This window comes from Carassius carassius, chromosome 24 (genome assembly GCF_963082965.1).
Source record: "Carassius carassius chromosome 24, fCarCar2.1, whole genome shotgun sequence".
Classification (NCBI taxonomy): Eukaryota; Metazoa; Chordata; class Actinopteri; order Cypriniformes; family Cyprinidae; genus Carassius; species Carassius carassius.
Genome location: NC_081778.1, coordinates 17,212,946 through 17,238,971, shown reverse-complemented (window position 1 = coordinate 17,238,971; position 26,026 = coordinate 17,212,946). Strand labels below are relative to the sequence as shown.

At 36.9% G+C, this 26,026-nt stretch overlaps 1 protein-coding gene across 1 annotated transcript in view; it reads left to right on the top strand.

The window, feature by feature from the left end:
* Nucleotides 1–25,816, top strand: part of LOC132103007 (basal cell adhesion molecule-like) — a 47,487-nt gene extending 21,671 nt beyond the window's left edge. Inside the window, exons 2-16 of the mRNA XM_059507789.1 lie at nt 14,801–14,928; nt 15,059–15,272; nt 17,612–17,699; nt 17,853–17,941; nt 18,360–18,542; nt 18,650–18,771; nt 18,866–19,010; nt 20,000–20,118; nt 21,009–21,150; nt 22,752–22,876; nt 22,988–23,129; nt 24,077–24,115; nt 24,957–25,098; nt 25,201–25,288; nt 25,715–25,816. Of these exons, the coding sequence (XP_059363772.1) occupies nt 14,801–14,928; nt 15,059–15,272; nt 17,612–17,699; nt 17,853–17,941; nt 18,360–18,542; nt 18,650–18,771; nt 18,866–19,010; nt 20,000–20,118; nt 21,009–21,150; nt 22,752–22,876; nt 22,988–23,129; nt 24,077–24,115; nt 24,957–25,098; nt 25,201–25,288; nt 25,715–25,720 (1,772 nt within the window). The 3' untranslated portion in view covers nt 25,721–25,816. The remainder of the gene's footprint in view (nt 1–14,800; nt 14,929–15,058; nt 15,273–17,611; nt 17,700–17,852; nt 17,942–18,359; nt 18,543–18,649; nt 18,772–18,865; nt 19,011–19,999; nt 20,119–21,008; nt 21,151–22,751; nt 22,877–22,987; nt 23,130–24,076; nt 24,116–24,956; nt 25,099–25,200; nt 25,289–25,714) is intronic.
* Nucleotides 25,817–26,026: the final 210 nt, after the last annotated feature.

The window sequence follows — 26,026 nt, the reverse complement described above, 5'->3', positions numbered from 1 at the left end:
TTTCTTTGTTCTTTTATGTTGAACTTTTAAGTGATATAAAATCTCTATATAAAATCATATATTTTCTCCTTTAAGTATTGCCTTTATCAGAACAATGGTGTTTAAAAAACATGATTCTGATATGATCCCCAATATATTGTGCATTCCTACCGAAGTACCTTAGTCTTACCATCTGATAGTATCACTGTGTTATGGTACCACCACAGTACCTTTTTTTTTTGCAAAGAGAGTAGAAAAATTATTGAGATCCACAACAGAAGAGTGAGTGAAACAGTGGAGAGAAAATATAAAAAGATGTGTAAAAAAGTATCTGTGTGTGTGATTCTGACCTTTAGCCTTGAGTCTGCTGTTAGCACTGTCAACATTGTAAATAAACTCACTTTTTACTGGAGACAGGCTCAGAGAAAAAAATAAAATAAGAGAGAGGCAGAAGCAGCGGGAAGGAAAGGAAATCTGGAGGGAGAGACGTGAGGCAGAGAAAAAGTGAAGAGAGGGAGATTGGAGCGGATGGGAAAGGGGGAGAGCAAGGCAGGTACAGGACTGACTGTAATAGCATTGGGCTGGAAACCGTAGGACACCAGCCAACACTGACCCTTTCAGCCCTCTCCTTCCTTCCTTCCACTTCTTCTGTTTAAACTCTCCCTCAGATTCTGCTTTATTCCATCAGAGCTGAGATTTACATTGCCCAGTGCGTCTCACTATCTTTTTTGACACACACACACAGGCTGTGGTCCCTACAGCAGAGGGGCTTCACAAGATCGCCCTGATGTTTTCACGGGACCGGTTTGACAAGATGACTCCTTATTTCACTACACCCTGGAGACGTGCAATGTTACGATAACCCTCTTCTTTAATCCTATCGGATTAACACTATATCATTTGATTAAATGTTCCCTCATGGAAGAAGCTGTTAAATACGCTCAGGCCACAACAGATGCTCATTTTCTTATATGCTGCCCTCATTTTCTTCTCATCCCATACGGGAAAGGAAACCTACACCAGCTTATCTATATTCTGGTTGACAGGAAGGCAGCCCTGAGGATGTACAGTAAAACATAAGCAGTCTCAGGGATCTGAGTCACTCTTGCTCCTTCCCTCCGTTCCTCTCCACTGCCAAGACGAAGCTCATTAGGGGAAAAGAGATTCCTGAATAAATAGCATGGGGCTCCTGCCAGACTTGGTGAAAGATGAGGGATAGAGAAAGAGGTAGAGAGAGAAAGTATGTAGAACTGAGGACAAATTATTAATTGAAATGTTTGGCACTTTTATCAAACTAGGTATTTATATGAATACATTAAAATGTAATGTTATATTATTGTTATGGATCAGACGGTTATGATTTTACATTGTAAACCCTGATTAATGTTCTTATTTGCATATTTAGGTTTTTAATATAGATATATTTGAATAGCAATATTTTTTATTAACATTGATTGGACGAAGACAGCATGGACTGAGGTGCCCTTGAGCAAGGCAACGAACCCCCAACTGTTTCCTGGGCGCCGCAGCGTAAATGGCTGCCCACTGCTTTGGGTGTGTGTTCATGGTGTGTGTGTGTGTATTCACTGCTGTGTGTGTGCATTTTGAGTGGGTTAAATGCAGAGCATGAATTCCGAGTATGAATCACCATAATTGGCTGTATCTCACATCACGTCACTTTCACTTTTTTCACTTAAGAAAACTACGCTAATAAAAAGTACTTGGACCGGTGTGTACTTGTACAGCGGGTATAGAAAAGAATCAGCCCCCTTTAAAATAATCTAATTTTGTTGTTTTGGAGCCTGAAATGAAGACAGACAGTTTTTGTTTTATCCAGCTGTATTTACCCAATACAACTTATAACATCCAAATGAAAGATATAACACCAACATAAAAAAAATAATCAATGTGTCAGTATTTTGTTGAACCACCTTTTGCTTTAATTATAGCCTTAAGTCAGTTGGGATATGTCTCTGTCTCTACTATCTTGCCCATTCTTCTTTCCAGAACTGCTTAAGTTCAGTTCAATGCAGTTTTCAAGTCATTCCACAGATTTTGATTCTGATTTGCCACCCATAGTTAATTGTTTGCTTCAGTTGCACTACCAAGGACTGAAATGCTCCAGGAAAGCTCTTATCAACATGACCACAGTTGAAAGTAAAATGGCTTTGTTTGCCATTGAGAAGGTGATTAGCTACACCTGAATGAGTTTACAATTCATTTTTAGGAGGGGTTAATCCTTTTCCAACTTAGGCCTAGTCCACATGTACAGTACACTGGTATTTTTATAAAAACAACTTTCTTCCATTAAAAAAAAAATTAAATATCTCATCCACATGAAACCACAAAAACACACTGCACTGTCAAGAGCATGCCAAACCAACAGGTGGCAATATAACCCTAACCGTAAAGCCATGTTGGCCAATCAGAAGCCTGAATGAAAGGTTATTACCAGCGCACACTCCGACTTCACAAGCTAAAATCTCCGGTTTCACTGGCTATCTTCACCCTGGCAGGAGTTCTCAAAAAGGTTTGGTTTCAGTGACCTGATACTGTGTTTGCGTGTGGACGAACTGCCAAACCGCACAGAAAAAGCTGCGGTTTTAAAAATACCCATGTACGTGTGGACAGAAGCTCAGTGACTTTTTAAATTCTTTTCTGACATGTTAATGTTACACATTTCACTTGGATGTTATAAGGTGCACTGAGTAAATACAGCTGGATAAAACAAAACTGTATCCCTCTTAATTTCAGTCTGTAAAGCAACAAAATGTGATTATTTTAAGGGGGGGGGGGGTTCTTTTACCAGCCACCCCACCAGTCCCCCAATAGCCCATCCAAAAGTCACCCGCACCATTGTCCAGTTAATAAAGCACCTGAGTGTGAGAAATGTGGAGCTTAAGGAGAGAAGAAGCAGACAAAAGGAGAAGTGTTAAGTAAAGTCAGGAGACTAGAATTAAAGCTGACATGGGCAGCAGAGGGCTGGAGGAGGGGACATGTTTTTGTGTGTGGCCTGGTTGAAAGAACTTCGTTAGAAGTGATAAGTTCATAATGACCTGCAAGGAAAGAAGAACAACTAGATTGACATTTTTAATATCTCAAATGTTTCACCAAATTTGTAAATTTAAAGGAGGTCAAGCATTGTTAATGATAAGTAATTTTAATTTAATAATAAAGAAAAAAATATTCATTTTTTTGCCCTATGAAAGGATTTCAGGAGAAACAACAATATACAATGTTGATAATTCAATGAGAGATACTTGCCATAAATATCTGGAACCTCAGTGGACATTTTTGCAGTGTTATTTGTTTTCATTGCTCAAGAACATATTTCCTGTCGGAACAAAGCTCTGTTGATTTGGTCTCATTTAACCCCAGGATAACCCCTTTTCCTTCTGGTTATCTATACCCTTAGCACACCACTGTGTCTGCTAAATATTTATAAATGCAACTTACTATCATCCCTCAGAGAAAATCATGCTGCATAGAGGGAATGCTGGGACAGAGAGAGAGAGAGAGAGAGAGAGAGAGAGATGGAGTGGAAAACTGGCTCTGGATGGATAGAGGGATTGAAAGAAAGTGTGTGGGGGGGGGGGGGGGGGGGGGGGGGGTCAGCGCTGGCTGTCCTAACCCTTTTAGTTAGATTAACTTGAGCCATAATGTCTCTCTCACATAGCCCTACGATATATCTTCTGACTCAGCTCTCTCTCTCTCTCTCTCTCTCTCTCTCTCTCTCTCCCCCTTTTTTCCTTATCCTTCTATCTCAATAATGAGTTTCAGTGGTATGGAAGAGTCTGTATTGTGGATGGGACAGCTGTAGCATTAAAATACACCAGCAGTGTAGCGGCTCTTGTACAGTTACTGTCAGTGCTAATACACCCCCACACAAATCCTTCATCCACTCCCACCTCGCTGCTGTCAGTCGGGTTATTAGTTTTTTTTGGAGCCTGCTTCGATTTTCAGTTTATATTCCATCTCTTTCTCTCCCAGAGCCCTCCTATTTAATTCACTTCATTTTAGATGTCCATTACTAGCTGTTCCACCATGAACTGCCATCTAGCCCAACTGATTGCTCTACCAAACAATGCATATATCTGGCTGCTGCTTTAGATGCTCAATTTTTGCTGAAAGAAATGGGGGGAGTGCAGACAAGCACTCAGCTGGAGCGTTTAGACTCCCTCCATTTAGACATCTCTCTTTCTTTTTATACCCCACCCCCCTTATATTTTATATTGCATCCATCCATCTTTGGGCTTTTTGTACTCTCCGCTCAAATGTAACCACCCAACCCCCAAAGAATACCCCATTTCCTTCCCCAAATTTCATTCTCACGTTCGGCTCTGCTCTGGGAACTGGAGTTAGTAATACAGGGCTGTAATTGCTCAGCCTAGGGGCCCTTGAGGTGATCGGGAGAGTGAGAGTCGTCCGTCAGCATTTTCTTTCATCCCTACTTCTTTGCTTACATGCCCTAATAAGAATCCCATCTCTTCAATTTTGTCAGTGTCATGTGAGGCGATTTCAAATCAAGTTTCCCAAAACAACTCATTTGAAACTTTTGAGATGGGCCCTAAGATTGCGCTCCAACCCTTCTTGTTGACCACATAACGAACTATGATCGGATTTATATGACATACGTCATATATATTGACAGAATTTGTGTCATTTTGGCAAACAGATATGCTTCTATATTTAGTTTTGTACTGCAAGCTCACATATCTAAGATAAAGTGGGATATTTTCCTCTTAGAGGCATTTGAATTTACTTGAAAACTAAGTAAAACAGAATAAAACGTCAACTGTGTAGGCTGAAGATAATATATTTTGTCTGAATCATTCATTCAAGATTTGTGGCATATCCTTCTTAGACAAAACTAACCAGACTGTAAATTATAGATGCAGAACAGAGTATTGGATAGCTTTTAATAAATCCTGTATATAGATTTAGTTTAGGGTGATGAAGCACATGTTTAAGAAGCTCTCATATTTTATTAATTCACTGTATAGATCAACATAATGCGGTCCTCACACTGTGCCTTGTTATTTGTGTAAAAGTAGTTTTCAAATTGTCTTCTCTCGTTCATGTCATGTAGTAGTCGGCACTGGCCCTCAGACTGACTGTTGTCAGGACGACCATTGTAGTGGGGTGGAATGACTGTAGAACAAAAGACTGAGCGTGAACTGACCTTGTAGCCTACTTCACACTGTTTATCCTCAGAGATCAAGAGACTGAGACTCTTTACCTCATTATAGGAAAACTAGAGCTTATCAGATAATATATCACAGAGAGAGAAAGGATATGGAAAATACTGACTTAAATCAATAATAAATCATGCTTTTACTTTCCTAAAGTAACATTCTTGCTTTTATTATGCACAATTTATCAGGTGTTCCAGAAGTTTGTCTTTTAATCAACACTTGTTGCCAGGAGACACATGACAGATGAAAACAAAGTGTTCTAAAAACAATGTGTTTACAATGATTCTAAGTATCAAACAATGTTTGATGGACTAAACGAAATCATAGTCTGAAGCTAAAAAACTGAAGTCTGTGCCCGTCATAAACTATGCAAATCTTTGGGGGGTAAATTTGTCAAACCCTGATTGCTGAAAATTGGCAGACTTGGGGCTTCAAAATGGGTATCATTACTCCGAATTTCTCTGTTATCAAATCTTTCCACCTTGTGTATGCTGTACTGATGTTTATGCTCATTTATTTGTCTTTGTGTGGCTTTCTGTGTTCTGGCTTCAGGATTTTCCTGCTTCTTTGGCTCTTTGTGTACTGATTCTCCCATTGTCCTTCTGGTGAAGCACAATAATAAGTGTGTTCTGTTTAATGTTTGCCCTTCCATCAGTTTTTATCAGCATATCTACAGAGACAGCAGCCAGTAAGAGTAAGGATCCTCTCTGTTGTTAAGCAAAACACTGCAGGTCATGCTGTTTCAAAATGACAAAATACATTGTGGATGCTGACCCACTCTCTATATAATATAAACTCTTATCTAAACTATTATCAGTACTGTACAGTCTTATGTAGGCGTACACCATTCAGATGACTTCACAAAAACAGAATTTATTTTTAAATTAGCACTGAACTACTGAATTCACCTCAGAAATATGTCAGTTAAAATAAGTAAAATGTGTGGCAAACACCAATTCACAGCAATTTTAAACAAGCAAAGGCGAGAAAGAGGAATGGGAGGAGATTTGTTTACCAGAGTGCAGAGGAGCGTGTAAGGCTAGTTAATGATGTGAAGCATCGTAGAGAAATGTAGTGTGCGGTAGGAGCCAAAAGATAAATTCTCACGATCTTTTGATGTCCCAATGGTTTAGCAGAAGAATCTGACCACACTTACACAGACAGACTGTAAACCTCATTTAGTTAAACCTAAATGCTCATGCTAAACCTCAGTTTTATGTCAGTGAAAGTGTGTGGTGTAACCAAGAACAGCTGTAACCTCTTTCTATCCATGTACTTGACTCAAACCGGAATAATAAATTGAGTAAGTGAAAGTGAAAGTGACGTGACATATGGCCAAGTATGATGAACCATACTCGGAATTCGTGCTCTGCATTTAACCCATCCAAAGTGCACACACACAGCAGTGAATACACACTTGGAGCAATGGGCAGTCATTTATGTTGCGGCAACCAGGGACGAGTTTGGTGTTGGGGGACTCAAGGGCAACTCACTTGTGAAATTGAGGGTGGAGAGAGCGCTGTACATTCACTCCACCCACCTACAATTCCTGCCTGCCCAAGACTCGAACTGGATTAAAGTAAAGAATATTGATCTCAGAACAGAAGCTTGAAAATCAGAAAGTTCCTCTTCCTTGGTTGTATAATGTCTGGATTTGTTGTTTGTGACTGGCTCACAAACTTCAGGAAGTGTATGGAGATGCACACGATGCTCTGAAGGCCTGAGGAGGGTAACTGAAGTTCACATGAGCGCCTTTCGCACCGTGGGTACCTTTTCATAGTACCAGAACTAATTGTGGAACTACCCACTTTCGCAAGTATGGAGAACAGTGATAGACGAACGGACGCTGAAGTGCAGGCACTTGTAGCAAATGTAGCACTGCCAGTTGTCGTTGGAGATTCTAAGTCCACCTTTCCGTTCTTTCGCTTTACGTAGCTATACGTTGACATTCCATGTCCATTATTGTGAAACCCGCGAGACACAACAAAAACACAGCTCTGATCACAGCGTCCTTCATCCTCCTGCTGTTAATGTTGTTCTTCTTTGTTTTTGTTGTTGAACGCCACGCACCAATGACGTCGCTGTCGACCGGCTTACTTAGTAAACACTGTCTGTGCGAATTTAACCCTTTAAACGATATCGGGGAAATAGTTTGTGCAAAATCGTCCCATTACTTTAGTACTGTACATTTAGTTCTGGAACAAAAGCAGTGCAAAAGGCTCTATGGTCTTAGTTTGCTGGTCTAATAGATGACTATAGGGGAAATGGAAAATACTTTATTGTTTTTGTTAGTATTTCTAAGCTACAATTAAACCTATTGGTATTGGTAGGCTAAACAAAGTTGACTTTTCAGTTTTCTATAGTGTCTTTTTGCTTTTAGCAATTATCTGCTACCTTTATGTCATATTATTACTCAACCTCAGTATCATTTCTTATTCTTTATGTGTATGTCTGTCTTTTTCTGCTTCCCTGATCTCTTCTCTTTGCCTTGTGACTGAGGGCTTGAGAGAGCCAGCAGCTGCTGTTAGTGCTCTTGCACCTGTTCTTGTCTCATCACAGGAGTGATGACTGATGTCAGGCCATACATGGACCCATCATGCCACTCTCCACTCTTCCACATCCATTAAACACACACACACACACTCACAGAAGCCCTTCTTTATCTCAATCCTGTTTAATCAATCTGTTTTTGGCAGCTTATTTAAAGATGTCAGGAAGGAAGTTCTGAATTGCCCACCCAATTCCTGCATTTCTGAAGTTGCTTTATACTACATATTTTTCTTGAAGTCCTGCGAGTCTTTAGTCTGCATGCTGAATATGATTATATCAATTGGTTTTGTTTTAATTTTACATTTTTATGGTAAAAAAAGAATACATCACCATTGTTATTCTAAATCCACAGGATACTCTTAAAATGTTGAAGAAAGTACTAGCTACTTTTCCATATAATTAAAATGTCAAGCTCAAAAATGAAAAAAATTAACTTTATTATTTATTTATTTATTTATTTATTTATTTATTTATCTATGTTTTATTTTAGGATTATTCATGTACTGTTAGGTTTTTATTAATAATAATTAATAATCATCATTAATAAAAAAAATTAATAATGATTACTTAATAATTAATAAATATTTCAGTTAGTTGTCAAAGCAACATTTTTAATTTTGATTTAGGTTTAAGTTTTCATCCAATATTTATATGTATTTCATTACATTTTAGCTTCATATCAGTTAACGAAAACTATTTTTAAAAAGTAACAACATTACCGAAAAGTGGTCTAAATGACTTATGTGTTAAATTCTTCTAATTGATATGAATACATTAAATAACTCAAAATACTGGAATGGTAAGTCTTGACATCAGCTGTCAGCATCCGCAGTAGTGAATGTCATTCAGCTGCTGATATTTCCACTTCCTTCCCACTCACTATTGTATCCTTCCGGCAGTCCTTCTGCCGTTGTGCCATAGTAATAATGTTCAGCACAACATCATCACTGAAAATTACAGCACTCCATAAAAAAAATCAGCAAAGTTAACACTTTTCTGTTTGAGTACATGCATTGGGGGGTTTTCTCAGGAATATTCATGCATAGTTTGTGCCTGATTATATTTCTGTATTTCATTCATTTATAAGCATCTGTCTGCTTGGGTTAGTATCCAGAAGCCATAATTGAGGTATATATATATATATATAAAAAAAAAAAATTTAATTTACTTATGATAATTAAAAATATATATGTAAAAGTGTACATCTGCTTTTATGAGCAATTATTAATGAAGTTGAAAGTCAAACCAGATCTTATTAGAGAATTTTAAAGCAGAAATTTAAGCACATTTAGTTTGTGTTCTCCGGTTGTGTAAATGACAGAAGCAGAGGCCGTTTTTGTACAGAAACTCTGGATTTAATGAAACTGCTCAGCTGTGTTGACCTACTGTCACAAACAGGTAGACAGAAAAGTCCATCCATTCAGTCTCCTCTGCACAGGCAGGTTATTTTGAGGACTGACAATAATAACATTTGTCAAAATAAAATGAAAGGCATAAAAGGTGGAGATTCGTTTTGGGAATAGCAGTACACTGAAAGTGGCCGAGCAGATACAGAAATACTGTATCAGAGTGAAGACACTTCAGTGCTAAGAGCAGTGCTAAGAGAGATTATTAGCTTATCTTTCATTTATACTGCAGTTTGTGGGCAGCGATGTTTCTGTTTATATTACTTTTTTGTACTATCATTAAGATCAGTCACAGCGTTCCTTTGGTTTTGTTTCTAACACACACCATCTCAAATGCACTCTCATGGGACACACTACTCTCTCTCATAGTTCACAACCTCTGTGTGCAGTATCCTAACACGCTACTAAACTCATCCATTATTAATTCATAGTTTTCAGTTTTTCCAGCTTTAAGGAGTGATATAGTTTGGGTTTTCTTTCTTTCTTTCTTTCTTTCTTTCTTTCTTTCTTTCTTTCTTTTTTACCTATTGAAATGAAGGGAGACTAGGATTTTGCAAAGCAGCAATTGCAAGCCAGACCCAAACATACCTTGCCCTTATAAGCAGCAATTGGGGCACATGCAATAACCATTGCTCCTGTTGTTTGAGCATTCAGAGAATGGTCTGATGATGCACCAATGAAAATTGAGTTTACTTTTAAAGCTGTTGGCCTTGAGGGAATGACCTTACCACCTGAGAGACCTTGTGTGTGTTTGTTTGTGTGGGTGAGTGTACAGTATGTCCGCTTACTGTATACACACCATTCATCAGTATTATACATCAGTCCCTCTGTATATACGTATAGCACCAGCCAGAAAATTAATGAAAGCATGCTATAAAATAGAGGGCAGGGTACATTGTTAGATTAAAATGGCACTGACTCTGCCCACTATTACTTTATCCACAATTTACCCATAGTTCTAAATGTTTAAATTAATGCTTTGTGTAAATAGCATCTATTACTATTTGCTCTTTGTATAAACAAGATCCTTTCTTGCTTTTGTACACTTGGTGCAAATGGTATATATCACTATTTGGCGTAAATAGCCTTTACTTTAAAGGTAATACACTGCAAAACAAAAGGAAAAAAAAGGGCATCGGTGATTGCAAGAATAATTCTGTAAAGATACAGTAAAAATGTAAACATCTGTGGAACAAACTGTAAATTTTCAAGTTTAAAATAGTTATTTATAAAACAAACAATCAAAAAGGTACTGTACTACTAAAATCAGTTTTGTACATTACCAAATATTTTTAACATATACTGACAACCACCATAAAAAAAAATAATAATAAAAAATACAAAATTCATCACAAGTAAATGTTCATGTTTTTGATTAGGGATTAGGGATTAGGGCATGTATATAATATTAATAATGATGATGATGATGAAGATGTGCGTGGATAAAATATTTATAATAAACATTGCAACATTCCATTAACCAAATAAGAATTGCACATTTTTAATTCATGCTGAATTTAAATAATAATGAATCAGGTTACTGAATTATTCACTGATGCACTCAGTCACTTCTTTTGTTCCTGAATGAATCAGTGGTTTTGAAAGAGTCGTTTGAATGTATGATTCAGCGACTTACTCAAATGAGGTTCACTTGTCGACACCTATGAGGTATGCAATGATGTAAACTGTGGAAAGTGTCACTGAAGAATAACGACCACTAATATACAGACTGACAGTCTTTTCTGGAACACACAAATGAGGACAGGAAGTGATGTATAACGAGAGACTTGGGTTTTGTTGTGGAAAAAAATATGGCACAGTTCTCTACGTAACTCTCTTGCATGTAATTGCTGGTACTAAAATGATCCATCTGTCTGAAAACTGCCTTATGTTTTCAGAATGCAGTGTGGCAAGCTGATGCATTTCATAAATACTGAATGTGTGTGTGTGTGTGTGTGTACGGTCTCCTCTCAGTGTGAGTGTCTGTCGATCTGTCACAGTCAGAACATCTCCAATCCATCTGCTTCTTTCGCCGTTCATCACGCATGCTCTCTTTTTCTCTTTTTAAATCCAATTACCACTCACTATCACTCGCATCCACCCGCAGATGCCCTTGACCGCACCCATCCAGGTCCTGCTGAGCTGGAGATTGAACACAGGAGGCACTAATTGCCCCTTAATTGCCCCTCTCTCTGTCCAACTGCTCCCCTTTGCTGAAAAGATGAGTGGACCAGTAGTATTGATAAGACAATAGTAGTGAAAACAAAAAAAGAGAGGTGGAACTGGGGTGGGAGTTTTAAACAGATTGTATTAAAGAGATAACTCCCCTAAATATTTTTTTTTTCATCAATTACTCATCTTCATGTTTTTCCAATTCCATATGGCTGTCTTCTGATGAACAAAAAAGATACGTTTTTAAAATAAAAAAATACAACTTTAAAATGTTAAAACTAAATATACATTTAAAACATAAAAATAAAAGCAAATTTATAATAATAATAATAGGGTCTCAGTAATAGCAAAATAACTCTGGTAATATTGTATTTCTTATTAAATCAACTGTGATTTCTAATGGATAGCTGTGACCCATGAGACTTGCTCAGAGGTGATGTCATCTGGACATTCCATGTCATGTGGACATTCATAGTGCCTTATCAGAAAATAATGGATTTCAATATGTAATTTGTATACCTTTAGAGGCACCAGACAGAACTGCAAAAATAAAGATTGTTTTAACAGGTTTCCAAAGCACATTTCCTAAAGTGATACATTTTTAGGAGCATAAAATACAATAAAAATGGCATATACAGTATCTTACAGCTACGAACCAGTCAACCAATTAAAAAGATAATTAAATGCAGTACCACCGCTCTCTAAACATGCGCCATTCTCCCATCCAAAAAAATAAAATAAATTACAGGCATAAAGTTGGCTTGATGTGGGACATTCGAGAGTATCAAATTTAGGGACCGTCTCTAAAGTTACATGTGATATTGGTATACACTTTTCTAACGTCAGTAGCATTTGAGGAGAATGACTTACAGTCATAAAACAACTGTAATTGTTCATCTAAGTGTCAGCTATAATGCACAATTGAATATAATGTTTAATATTTATTAAAATAAACTGTAAATCATATGTAAATTATGCTACTTTTTCACATGGGCTCAAACGCAATTTGAAGCTCAATAGCATTTGAGGAGAAAGACTTGCAGTCATAAAACAATTGTAATGTGTTCATGTAGGTGTCAGCTACAATGCACACCTTATACATTTTCAATATATATTAAAATAAATTATAAATCATTTAGGTAAAAATGAGGCCCGTTTATCACTTTCAGGCACATTCCTGGGAATTTTTTTTTTTTTTCAGGTTCCCTTATGAAAATTACCCATGGTTTTAACAATAACACCACAAATCATCATCCTTGTAGCCATAGTTACTGCAAATTAACCATATACTGTAATATGTTTTTGTTGTTGTTGCTATAAAAACAGACCTAAGCCATCAATAGCCTTTAAAATGACTTAAAATGCATTATATAAAAAACAATGAGGCAATGATGATTGGTTAATAATAACACTGTTAAAATACATAATGTAGGCAAATACAAAATAAACAATTTATGTACATGTTATTACAAATGCCTGCAAAGGGAGCCAAATGCCATGTAATCACTGCTGTTACACTTACAGGACATTCAAATCCTTGTTTAGGCTACTGACCAAACATTTAATTCAAATATTCACTTAATCTTAAATTTTTGGTTAAACTTTTTGGCCACCTTTTTGCTATAGATGACACAGCCTTTATAATTTCTTAAAAAAAAAAAATGTAAATAATACAATTTATTAATTTACTTTTTTATTTGATTAAAGTTCTGTTTTCACCGCTATAGTAGGTGTTTTTTTTTCCATCATCATATTTGAGGAAGGGGAGCACAACAAAACAATCCTGCTTAGGGCACCCATTTGGCCAGCAGCGGCCCTGATTAAATGTATTACATTTCACACTGATTTATTAAATAGAATCAATGTAAATAAAACCCCCAAATGGAAAATTATCATGTAAACTGAGTAAATGTAAAAATGTCAAATGTTTATTTTAACATTGAAAAACTTACCAACACTTTATCTTCATTAAAAGGCATAGGGCCAAAGAGAAAGGTTCTGTCCCAAATGATGGCCTCTGCAGTCACACTTGGGTCACTCTTCAATCACAGTGGATAATACAAAACAGTCTATTATGCAATACGTCACAACTGCATGAATTGCTGAGGCTGCCAATTTCAGATAGGGCTATATAAAAAGTGATGGCGATGTAGGAGGAAGGAAATGAAAAGGAGTGCTGTTTTTGACTGTTGTATAGACTACAGAGTTGTGCTCTGTAAATTTCAACACATACTGACCTTTGACCCCACTATTACATACTGAGGTCTCGGAAGCATTCTCTGTGAATCACCGAAGGAATGTCACACCCACACACACACACAAAACTCCATAACACGGGTTGTAGTGTATAGACACAAATCATCTTTAAGATGTTTGCTGTCAATATTAGCTCAATTCATTCTTGCTGAGTACTAATGCTGTATCTGACTGGTGTGTTCTGGTCCCTGTCTTGTTTTTATTTGGTTTTAAGGCGAAAGTTGCCTATTTTTTATACATTGTTTCTTAAGAACTGGTTTTAACCCCTCAGACAGCTAGTACTGTATAACACATGACAGTAGTCATGAGCTGTTTGCTTGGGTTTAGTGGGAGTCATGAGAATCTGTTAGCGGGTGTGTTTATGTGTGTTGTCTATCAGCCTAGAGGCATCTATGGAAGAAGGAGGATCCTAGAAGAAGTGTTGTCTGTCTGGATGCCACACTACTCCTGTGATCTTTCTAAACAAGGAAACTGCATGCTCACATTACACACACACACACACACGCACACACACACACACACACACACACACAAAAAGACTCTTAATCTGGGTTTCATTCTACACACCAAAATGTAGTCTGAGATGGGAAGTGATTTGAAAGTGCACACACACACACACATGCACACTGTGGACACACACCTGGAGCAGTGGGCAGCCATTTATGCTGCGGCACCTGGGGAGCAGTTGGGGGATTCGATGGGGCACCTCAGTCGTGTTTTTGCCAGCCCGATATTCGAACCCACAACCCTAGGGTTAGGAGTCAAACTCTCTAACCACTAGGCCACGAACTCCCCATTTATAGACTATTTGTAGATTAAAGTATTTTTAACTGCCGTATATTGCAGAAATGTTATTTTTTTTTATTTTATTGAAACTGGATGTAACTCTATTACATTTTCATGATGTTTCTTAATTTTGTATTGCCTTCAAAATCATTGGATACATATTGAATTATGAAATGTATCGCCAACACACTCCTATTACCTGATTTAATTAGAGCAAAGGGTTTCTTGCACCTGGTTCTGTGCAGCTGGGCTTCATGTTTGGAGGCAGTGGGAACACAATGGCTGTGTCATGGATCATGTGACTCTGAGGCAGCTGCAGTGAAGAGCCGTCTCGCCGTCCAGCCGCTTATCCAGCTCTCGATCATTCCAGCCAAAACCAAGTCCAAATGTTCAGTAAAATAGCCATCATTGCTATCAAATATGTCATTTTTTGTCTCTTGTCCCTTTTCTTTACAGTATGTCTGGCTTCAGTCATGGTCAAGGTGACCCCAGAGGTGGAAGTGATTAAAGGAGAAACCGTCAAACTGCCTTGCAGCTACACCACCTCTGCACCAGACTCTTCAATTGTGGTCCTCTGGCTGATTGTAAGCACATGAAGGACTTAATATTATGAGAATATACCTCTTTTTTCATTTGATTTTTTTTTTTCTTGTTTTGCATTTCTTCATGTAAAAATCTGTACAACATTGATGGATATGTTTCCGTCATCCTCAGGAGGATTCAGGTGCAAGAAAGCAAATTGCTTACAAGTCTTCCGAAGGTTCTGGCATTGAAGATGTCACAGGAATGAAAGGTCGCTTAACCATGGGAAGTGACTCGTCCCTCACCATCTCCCCTGTCACAGTGGAAGATGACAGAGCCTACTTTTGCCAAGTGACTGCAGGACCTCCAGGGGTCTCTGAAAATAAGACCCAGGTCAAGGTTTTCTGTAAGTCTGACTGGCAATTAATACATATAATAATTCTTCCCTCCATTTTGTCTATACCATAATCTAAATCGGACATATGGCCAGCCACTTTCATCCCTATTCATTAGTCTTGGGTGTTGTTTATGAGTTCGCTCGGAGTCAATAATGGCTGTACATATTGCATTTGACACTATTGATTAATAGAGTGATTGCACTTGTCATGTTTGATGGATGTCATTTTAATGGTTATGAGAGCCAAAGAGCTCTATATGGATTAAGCAGTGCACTAATAAACACTGGCCTGAGATCAGAGCTTATTTGTATATTTTTATTTTTATATTTATATTTTTGAGGTGGTTTTATGGGAAAAGTAACTGGGAATTTGCCGACAACTGTAAAATTGACAGTAAAAACTTTGTTAGTATTTAGTTTTGTTTTCCAGTAAAAAAATAAAAAATAAAAATCACCGATTCCAGTATGGAAATGGCACTCATTTCATAGAGTGAACCTTGAGTTTACTCTAAAAAGTGGTATAACACTGTATGCATATTACATATTACAGTGCAATACATGGTGTATTTAAATTATCACAATTTATACTATTATAATAACAATTATTTATCCATAATTACCTGCATGTAACCTTAAGCTAAACCCTAACCCTAACCATATAGTAAGTACATGTTGTCAATTGATATTACTCAGCACTTATATGTATAATTGTACACTGTAACAAGGACAACTTAAAATAAAATGTAACCTTATTTTATTATTTTTCATGTCTCTGATTGGCATGCATTAGATGGTATGGAACTTTCAGCCCCTCCTAAGCAATTCATCAATTCTTCAGAGACCCACCCCCAGCTGTTCATGATGGGGTCACTGGTGGGGACACTTTATGAAAAACTAAACAACGTAGGAGCGTAGGAGGGCGTAGGCTCCGTGGGATAGTGAGCATGTGTATACAGACCAGAGAAAACCGCAAAACGGCTTTTTTATTTTCCATCCCAGACTGCATGGAGTGAGAGAGGCAGTAATGGCTGTAATAATTATGAATGAGAGCAATGGAACTGGAAAACAATCCTCTCTGGAGACAAATGCTGCTGCCTGCTTCATGGCTAATGGCTACACCAAAGGGACATGTCCTTATATAGAGAGAGAAAGAGACATCCATCTCGATGCAAACACGTTCCCTGATGCTTTTAAAGTGTCTTTTAAACATATTTTGAGATAGATTAAGACATGAGAGAGATGCTTTGGTGACTGAAAGAAAGAGAGACTGAGAAACTTAAGCGCTCTAGGGAGAATGGCATGACTGCTAATGCTATTAAAAATGATTCAGTTTATTTTTGTACCAGATGACAGCTGGGGGCAGTGATACAGTGACCTTGCATGTGAATTGGTGGGTAGGGGAGAGATTGCAGCTCGATTTGAAAAGAGAGAATTAGTAGTATCAGTGTTAATGTATCTTAATATTCGCTTTTCATATATTTAGCTGGTTTCCATTTGCAAATTTAGCGGCAAACTCAGTATATTAGTGCAAAAACTTGATTGTTATTCAATCTAACAATCTGCCATTCGGTTTTAGCCTGAAAAAACATTTAAAGGGGTCATATGATGACATGTTATTGTTGCTTAAATACACATATTTGTATATTTTTAACTCAAAATTTTAGTTTTACTAGTATTTGAATGTCTGAAACCCAAAATATGCATTATGAGTTTAATAACACTGCATAGTTGTGATGATATGACAAGAGCAGTGCACGTCTCTCTGGCTCAGCGCCAGCCAACGCACAAAACTGGAATTTGGAAGTCATGCGAAGTCACTGAACTTTCTAAATCCAATATGTCAGACCATACTCCCAGGGGCACGGAAATAAAAATCCCATATGTGGGACCATACCGCTCAAATGGTTAAATGGAGTGAATACACCTTTGCATGCTAATAAGGCTCATTATATTGTGCCTTATTGACTCAATTCAGTACAGTTTGCCTGTCACATTTAACGTTACGCTATTACCACCTATAGACAGCAGGTGGTAATTGATAAACTGGATTTTATTTAATAGAACTTTCTATGTATACTTCTATTGATCATGGCATGAGTTATTCATAATATAATGATTAAATGATGAAGAGGAGAATTATAACTAGGCATCCTAGGTATAAATCCAGTGTGGTGCGGTCAAGTGATTTAAAAGAGCCAGTTATCCACTGTCATAATTCTTTCAGTGACTTCCCCCTCTATGTGTTCATGTTTATATGGCCAATTGTAGTGGGTGTATGCATGTAGTATTTTTAGGAAAGATCTCTGGCTCGATTTAATTATTAATGACCATCTCTTTGCCTATCACAGTTCCTCCGGAGAAGCCAGTGATCAAAGGAAATGATCAGGCTATCACTGTCAGTCATGACACTAAAACCTCCTCTGAAGTGAGTCTCACGTATATGTTTATAGCTGTTTATGACAGCGTTAAGCCTTTAAATGTACATTTATTTTGTGTAAGGTTACAATCAATTAAAGAAGTTTGTCAGAAATCTTGTAACAACATCCATCGTGTCACATTTCTGTGTGGTATGTTTGTTTAGGTGGCCAGGTGCATCAGCAGGAACGCTTTCCCTCAGCCTCGTATTATATGGTTTAAAGATGCCATGCCTCTGCCTGAAGTAAATAACCAAAAGAATAGTAAGTGAAGAATCAGTGCTCAGAATTTAAAATTGCTTTATGCCTTTAAAATCTGGGACCACTGAAAGTCTGAAAAGACCAAAAAACTTGGGATTTAGTATGTATACCCATATTTATTACAATAAGAAATATATATTTATTTATTAGCAAACTTGAATTAAATTGATACAAATTGACAGTAAAATATTAACATTGTAACCATTAATATACGTTTCGGATAAACACTGCTCTTTTTATTAATCAAAAAATCCTGGAAAGCCCCCTAAATACTGAAGTGATTCAAATTCATTAAATACCTTTCAGAATAAATGCATATATTGTATAATGTATTTTTTTTAGCATAGTAAGTCCTCACAGACTTTTAGACATCTTACAGTAATGTTAATCTCTCTCTCTTTAATGTCTCACTCTTTCTTAGAAACCTATATGATACCTAGTGTGGTGAAGGAAGCCTCAGGCCTGTACACCTTGACCAGTACACTGTTCATGCAGCCTGTTAAAGCCGACGCTAGATCAGTCTTCCACTGCACGGTGGAGTACAGAATGCCAAACCACCAGATCAAACAGGAGAGCTCCGATAAATTCAACCTCTCGTTGCTCTGTAAGTCCGACGTGCACACCTCACAATTAAACTGTAACCCCTGCCGCATGTGTCAACTGTACGCTCACTTACCTTAAACTACTCATACTGTGCTTTCCTCCCATTAGATTCAACAGAAAATGTGTTCTTCCAACTGAAGAATCAGGGGCCAATCAAAGAGGGGGATAATGTGCTGATGAAGTGTGAGACTGATGGAAACCCTCAGCCAGAGTTTGATTTTTACAAAGAGGTGAGAGACCTTCTATGCCAAATCACAACCAAATAATCTGGTGCTGGTCTGTCCATATTATTCTCACTCACATATTTGCTTACTCACTCATAAGGATAAAGCACTGAGAGGATTGAAAGGAATGTTAGAAATGAAGAACATCACTCGAGAGCATGCTGGAACCTATAGGTGTGAAGCTCTGGACTTTGATGCCTTGGAAGGTGTCGTACTTATCAAAACTCTAAACTTAAGTGTGCACTGTAAGTATCTTTTTATTTTGTGTGCATTATTTAGATACTATTATAGTATTTATTAATATTTTAAATTAGCTTTTTTATATATATTTTAATTCTATTTTTTTCTGTTTAGCTAATTTATTTATTATTTATAAGATATTTCAGTTTTAGTTTTATAATTTTAGTACTTATACTTATTTTATTTCACTTTGTTGGCAAGGTAACATTTCTAAATTCAGTTTACATTTTTTTTATCTAGTATTTCTATTTCTATTTTATTTTTGCTTCATTTCGAAAATTTCATTTCCATTTTTAATAGCTTTAGTTTAAGTTAACAATAACACCACTGCTTTTCATCATCAACTAAAAAGAGAAGAGTATCATTTGAAAGCAATGACAGTTCAAGTAAACAACTGTTTCTGTAACACATTCACTCCAGTACTGTAAACTCTTTAGTTATTTCCAACACTACAGTGACCTCTGTCAGTATATAAATTAAAGGGGTCTCTGCATGACTTTGCAGTCTTGACTGGAGCTATTCCCGTACCACAGTTTCTATGGCTCCTTAATTGAACGTTTTCAGGATTGCTGAAGACACGCAGTCATGTGTGTAGAGAGAGTATAGCAGGAGACTCAGGACACACCCCTGTGGGGCTCCTACGTTTAGGGAGATGGAGTTAGAGGTGAACTGGCCTACTTTCACCACTTTAGAGTGAAGAATTCAGTCCAAGGTTGGAGTAACACTCCAAAGAGAAAGTAAAAAAAAGGAGACCTTGTAACACTCCAAAGAGATAGGAAAAATTTAAATCGCATCATATGACCCCTTTAAATGATGTTAAGATAGTAACATTACTTTTTATCTTATCTTTATCTTTAATGTTTTAGGGTGGGGCTTAGCATCAAGGATCACTATTTATTGTCAGACAAAGTCTTAAATTATATCATTAAGTTCAGGTTTAAAAGATTTTTTCCACCACCTTTTAGCTATATTCATTCTTTTGTTGCTCTGTCAGATCTGGACCCTATGGCAGTGACTCCAGAAGGCCCATTGCATGCTGCTAAAAAAGGAGATACTGTGGAGTTTCAGTGTAAGACAAAGTCCTCTGATAAATACACCCTGCAGTGGATAAAGGCATGTACCAATTTCAACAAGCCAATTTTTCAAAGTTTCTGTCTCTGATGTTGTTTTTTTTCTTTCGGAATAATGTTCTTTTAGTTCTAATGGTGCTACTCTTTGTCTGCCTTTAGATTTTTCAGATTTATTTATAAATTTTTTAATTAATTAATTTAGAATATTCTGCCATTATTTATTCACTTTTCTTGTCAATCCAAACCCAAAGGACTTAGGTTGAGCATTGAAACATTTCTTTCTTTGAAATATTTTTGTCCCTCTATATTGAAAGTCCAGGTAACCAATGTCCAATAAGGCCATAAAGTCTTTGTAAAATGAATCCAAAAGTCTTGTGATGAGATATGATTATTTAATATGATGAACAGATTTAATTTAGACATCTGTTCACGTATAAACACATACAGAGCATGTCACATATGGTGAACATGAAATTTAGGGTCTTGTGCATCATAAACAAACCTCACTGGTTCTTGTGGATCCATCACACACATTTGTGTGTGAGTTTTTTTCTTTACCATATGTGACATGCTCCAATGTATGTGTGTCAGTCATTGTTTAGAAATAAATAAAAGCCCAAATTACATCTGTTCATCATATAAGGCAATCATATCTCTTCACAAGAATTGGATTAAACTGTTACAATGACTTCCTGACCTTTTCAGATCTTCAACTTTTTGGTTACCTGGATCTTCTAAATTTGTGTTTCTAAAGTGAACCAAAGTAAAATAGGTTTGGAACGACACAAGTGTAAGTAAATGATGACAGAATTTTCATTATTGGGTAAACTATACTTTTAAGTTTTATAAGGCTGTCCATCTTGTTTTTGGCTAAAATGTTGTACTAGATCTAATTCGACTCAGCATCTCATTTGATCTCACTGTATACCATAGGACTCAGAGGTGCTGTCGAAGACGGGTGTGTTGACTCTTGAGTCAGTGACTCTGGCTAAGGCTGGTGTGTATATATGTGTCGGAGCAGTACCTTCAGTGCCAGGTCTCCAAAAACAAGCCAATGTCAGCCTTGTGGTCACAGGTACTAAGTGCATGCATAGACACACACAAAGTTTTATGGTGGTTTATCAGTGCAAAGTGTCAATACAAGCTGTCATCAGTATCAAGACAGCATGCCATCAGGAGACAGAACTAAATTATGGGCTGTCAAGAAACTGTCAACGTCTGTTGTTATAACTGCTATTTTTTTGCTGATATTATGTTTAGATACAAGTGGGAGTTCAATGGCAAAAGTGAAGCGAGTTTGTTCATAATATATATATATATTTATTTATTTATTTATTTATTTTATTTTTTTTGCTCAAATTAACCAATCAAGCATAATTTTAAGTAAAAATGCAATTAAAAATCTGCATATAAAAATAATGTGATATGAAACAACAATAAACACTTTTAAAGACAAACCTCTTAGGCTGAGCTCTCAGATTGTCAAATGCTACTGTTACACTACTATAATAAAAGTATACATTTCTTAAATAAATAAATACTGACCCCATTCACTATAATCAAGAAGTCTCTGTTGCCATGGAAATGCATTCATGTTCTTCTCAAAAGTACCATCTTTCATATCATAATTATGATATGATGTGTACTCAAAAGAGTTCAGGTCATTTTTTTTCATATTCATTTCTTTTTTAATTCCCTAGAAAGTCTGGAAACATTTTAGCACTAAGGCATCATAAAGAAGAGTAAAGAATGCACATTAGGTGTGTAATTGGTGCTGATCTGCGTGTTTTATCATTCTCGTGCTGCCATTGAGGATGATGGGAAATGTTAGTCTGCTCATAAACCAGCTAAATGAGTTTGGTTTCTTGGCAATAAACAAAATGCTTACAACCTAAATGGCAATGTCAACATTCACATTTACAGCTTATTAGGATCCATAACAATTTGCTTCCGCCATGCATATTTAATTTATACACGCCAATCTCAGGATGTAAAAAATAAACAAACAAAAAAAAGCAAATAAACTCCTGGACTTTAATTTAGCCGCTTATGTATGTTCAACTTTTCTGAATGAGTAAAGAGTTGTAGTGAGTCTGAGCTACAGTAGCTTAGCTAGCTATTGTTGTAGGGATGTTGTAGCATTGAATCAAGAAAGCCAGTAGAGACGTTTTTTAATAAGAAACTGCATCAAAAGGAAACAAAATGGTCATAGACATGTTGCTTCAAATCAAGTGTTGTGATTCATCTTTGAGTGGTTCCATTTGGTTGAAGGCAACATGCTGAAATACCAAAGGGAGATATATTTCCAAGGCCACTGACAATGTGAGAAGTTACTGTTGAACTAATTCTCATAATAAAACTAACATTAGCTGTTAAAAACTGTGTCCCCCTGCAGTATGAGACATACTGTAACACTAGGCAAGGTTTTTCATCTTTTCTGTGCCATTGGCAAAGCTTTCATTCCACAGCTGATTTCCTGGTTTTGTTCTATATGCCTTCAAGTCATTTATAGTATGCATGGTTGTAGTTCACACCTTTTCCTGGTTTCCAAGAAAGAATATGAGGTCATAAGAATATTATATTTTAAAGCCATTTTCTGAATCCTCAGAAAAAGACAGATGTTAAATTAACTCAAAGATGGGACACTAATAAAAAACATATGCTTTCATTTTGAAGGTGCACCTGAGATTGATGTTCCAGTGAATGGTTTTGTTGACAAGGAAGGAGGAATGGTCACTCTCAAATGCTCTGCTCTCGGTCATCCTGCTCCACAGTTCACCTGGACACCTTCTGGCAAAGAGGTGTGTGTATGTGCTTCAAATAAATTAGGTTTGAGCTTGATCTTTACATCAGAAAACTGTATTTGTCATATTTTTGTAATGATATTTATCTGTGTGTTTGTCTGTGTGTAGTCAGTGACAGTAGTGGGGAATAAGGTGATCAGCACAGTCACTCTTGAGGCTTCGGCTGCGGTTCTGAAGAATGGTGTGATTTGTGAAGCATACAACAGTCATGGAAGAGACAACAAGACCTTCGAGGTGTCCATCAAAACAGGTTAGTGCATCCTATTCTAATAGACTAAGGCTATGTTGGGATTGGAATACAACACTCTAAAAATTACTGGGTTAAAGTTATCCCACTAGCAACCCCACGATGGGTAAATATCAGACAGAAAACGTTGGGTTAACTTGCAGTTTTGTAGTTTGGTACATATAAATCAGCAGCAAGGTTTGCACAAAAAGCACCCCAGCATATATGATGTATACTGCTTTCTATTTTTTATATTTCAGAACTGTATGTAAATAGGTATATACAGAAAGCAGGGATATTTATATCAGACAGTGCTTCTGCACAGTGTCACATGACCTCATTACGTTGCATGGTTTATTCAGCTCGTAGCAACCAAATATATTTGTTTAAAAAAGTCAGAATTTTGACAATAGTTAGTTGAGAAGATTAAAAAAATCATGGATATTGCTTCCAGTTTTAATTCACTGAAAACTAATGGTCAAGTGCACAGTGGATTGTGGACCTTGATACTATTCATAAAAAGTATGACCAGTGCAGATGTGCATAGACCTTGTGGATGTTTATTTTAATGTTTTTGGAAGACATCTCTTATGTTCACCAAGGCTGCATGTATTTGATTAAAAAAAATAAAATAATAAAATTTCTCCAGTCTTCAGTGTCACATGATCCTTCAGAAATGCTCAAGAAACAGAAAAAATGGTTAACATTACGATCTTTGTGGAAACCTTTTTAAAGGATTTTTTATGAATAGAAATTTAAAGAGAGCAGCCATTTATTTGAAATAGAACGTTTTTGTAGTCAATTAAATACTCTTCAATTCCTTAAAAATAAATAAATTAAAATCTACCTGCCCCAAACTTCTGAACATAGTGTATTTGCTCAGATTTACTCAACATATCTCCACAGACACAGATTTGCACTCAAAATGTTACCTGTCCACTAAACCTTGATCTTTTATTTCCTCCGTGCAGATCCACACAAAGCATCAGATTCCAATGCTGCTAACCGAGGTAGACACTTGACCCGACTCTCTCTGCTCCTCCTCTCCCTCTCAGGACTCTTTCTTGTATATACTCTGTGATCTAGCTCTCCAGCCCTTTACACTGTATATTATGTACTGTTACCAAACACTGTGTATATTGTATATTGTATTACGTATATGATCTTTAAATGATGTCCATCCTCTTTTTTGTTGATGCTGCACCTTTAACTTTACCCTCATTTGGAACAATAAAGGATTCTGTTCTATTTTACTTCCCTCTCTTTCCTTCCTCTATGTGTCTGGGTCTCAGTCTCTTAATACCGCCGTTCTTTCCTTTCATCCTTGAGCGTGCTTTCAAGTGGTTAGCTTGTGCGGTCACTTCAGCGTGTGTGTGTTTGTCTTCATCTTGGTGATGGGCCTCGTTGTGTGAGTAGAGTGTTTTTTCCTATGCACTGTTCATTCGAACTCAACTTTTCCCTTTACCATAATGCTGTTCAAAGGAAACCCTGTGTTCAAAACAGGTCTGTATAACCCCTGCTGCTTTTCTGTCTTTGCGTGAGAATAAAACTGTGTGTGTGTACAGTATGAATGCAATTGTATGTTTGCTTACAACTGTGAAATTGCGTGTGTTTGTATATAATTTCGTAAACTATGACCTTAATTATCACTGATAACTTGGGTCTCAAGTAATGTCGACAAAAGAACAATTGCTTATTGTTTTGGTTTACTTCCTCTCCACCCTCTTCAGCACGCCCGTTCCCCTGCTGAGTTACACTTTCTCTTCCTGTCCCACCCAAACTCATCACATCTTTACACTCGCCATTAACCTTTGACTTCTCACCGACTCTCTTCTCCTTTGATCTTCTCAGTGGAAAAACAGCAGGGAGGTTCGAGCGCGGTCATGATTGCCGTGGTGGTGTGCGTTCTGCTGCTTGTCGTCCTGGTGGCTCTGCTCTTCTTCCTTAGTAAGAATGGCAAGCTGAGCTGTGGGGAAAAGGACAAGAACAATGGGTGAGTAGCAAGAACCACGATAACCAACATTTGCACATCATGTTCACATTTCCATAGATTCATTTTTTTATATATTCTTTATCTATCACTTCCTCCTTCCAGGGCATCTGGGGACATTAAAGGTGAGAAGAGCAGTGAGAAAGGCAATGAAGAGTCTGTTCCGTTCAAAAACAATCCGAATACAGAACAGGTGAGTGATCAAAAGCATGGTGGTCCTGAACTGGTGTTGATTCAAGAGAACACAGTACCAAAATTGTTTATTGTACAACAAAAATGTCCTTAAAATCACAATAAAATTGTCATTCAGTGTTACAGATACATTTATGTTAAAATAAATGCTGTACTTATTCTGACCTTGTACTTATAATACTAAACTAAATAATAGACTAATTATACAACATTTCATTGTATTTTAAATGATAGAAAACCTTCTCTAAATGATAAAAATTTAGAAGATTGGTAAAGATTTATAATTACAATTAATTAATTCTTGAGGCCTGCACTGTGATCCTTAAATAGACATATAATAGCTTTTAATCTCAAATATTGTTTTACATTCAGCAGCTAAATGATGGCCAGTAATATGCGTTCATTAACAACCTTTAATCTTTCACAGTGTTAAAAAGAAGAAGAAAAGAGACAAGGGACGTCTCCAGGGATGTAGAGGATGGCGGTGGAATTAAGAGAGCTCTGATGGAGGAGAAGAGAGGAGATGGAGGAAAGAGAAGATGAATTCATTTTAGCTGTACAGTTTTCTTTTTTGAAAGATTATGGGAGGGGCTATGAGGTCAAGGGTGGGTTTTCTGTTTGGGAGGGGCAATGAATGTAAATCTGCCAATTTTTTGATAAGGGTACATACTATGTCCTGATTGTGTTATCAAGCCAATCTTTGTAATGCAACTCTGTGAAATAGAGCACGACTTAATGC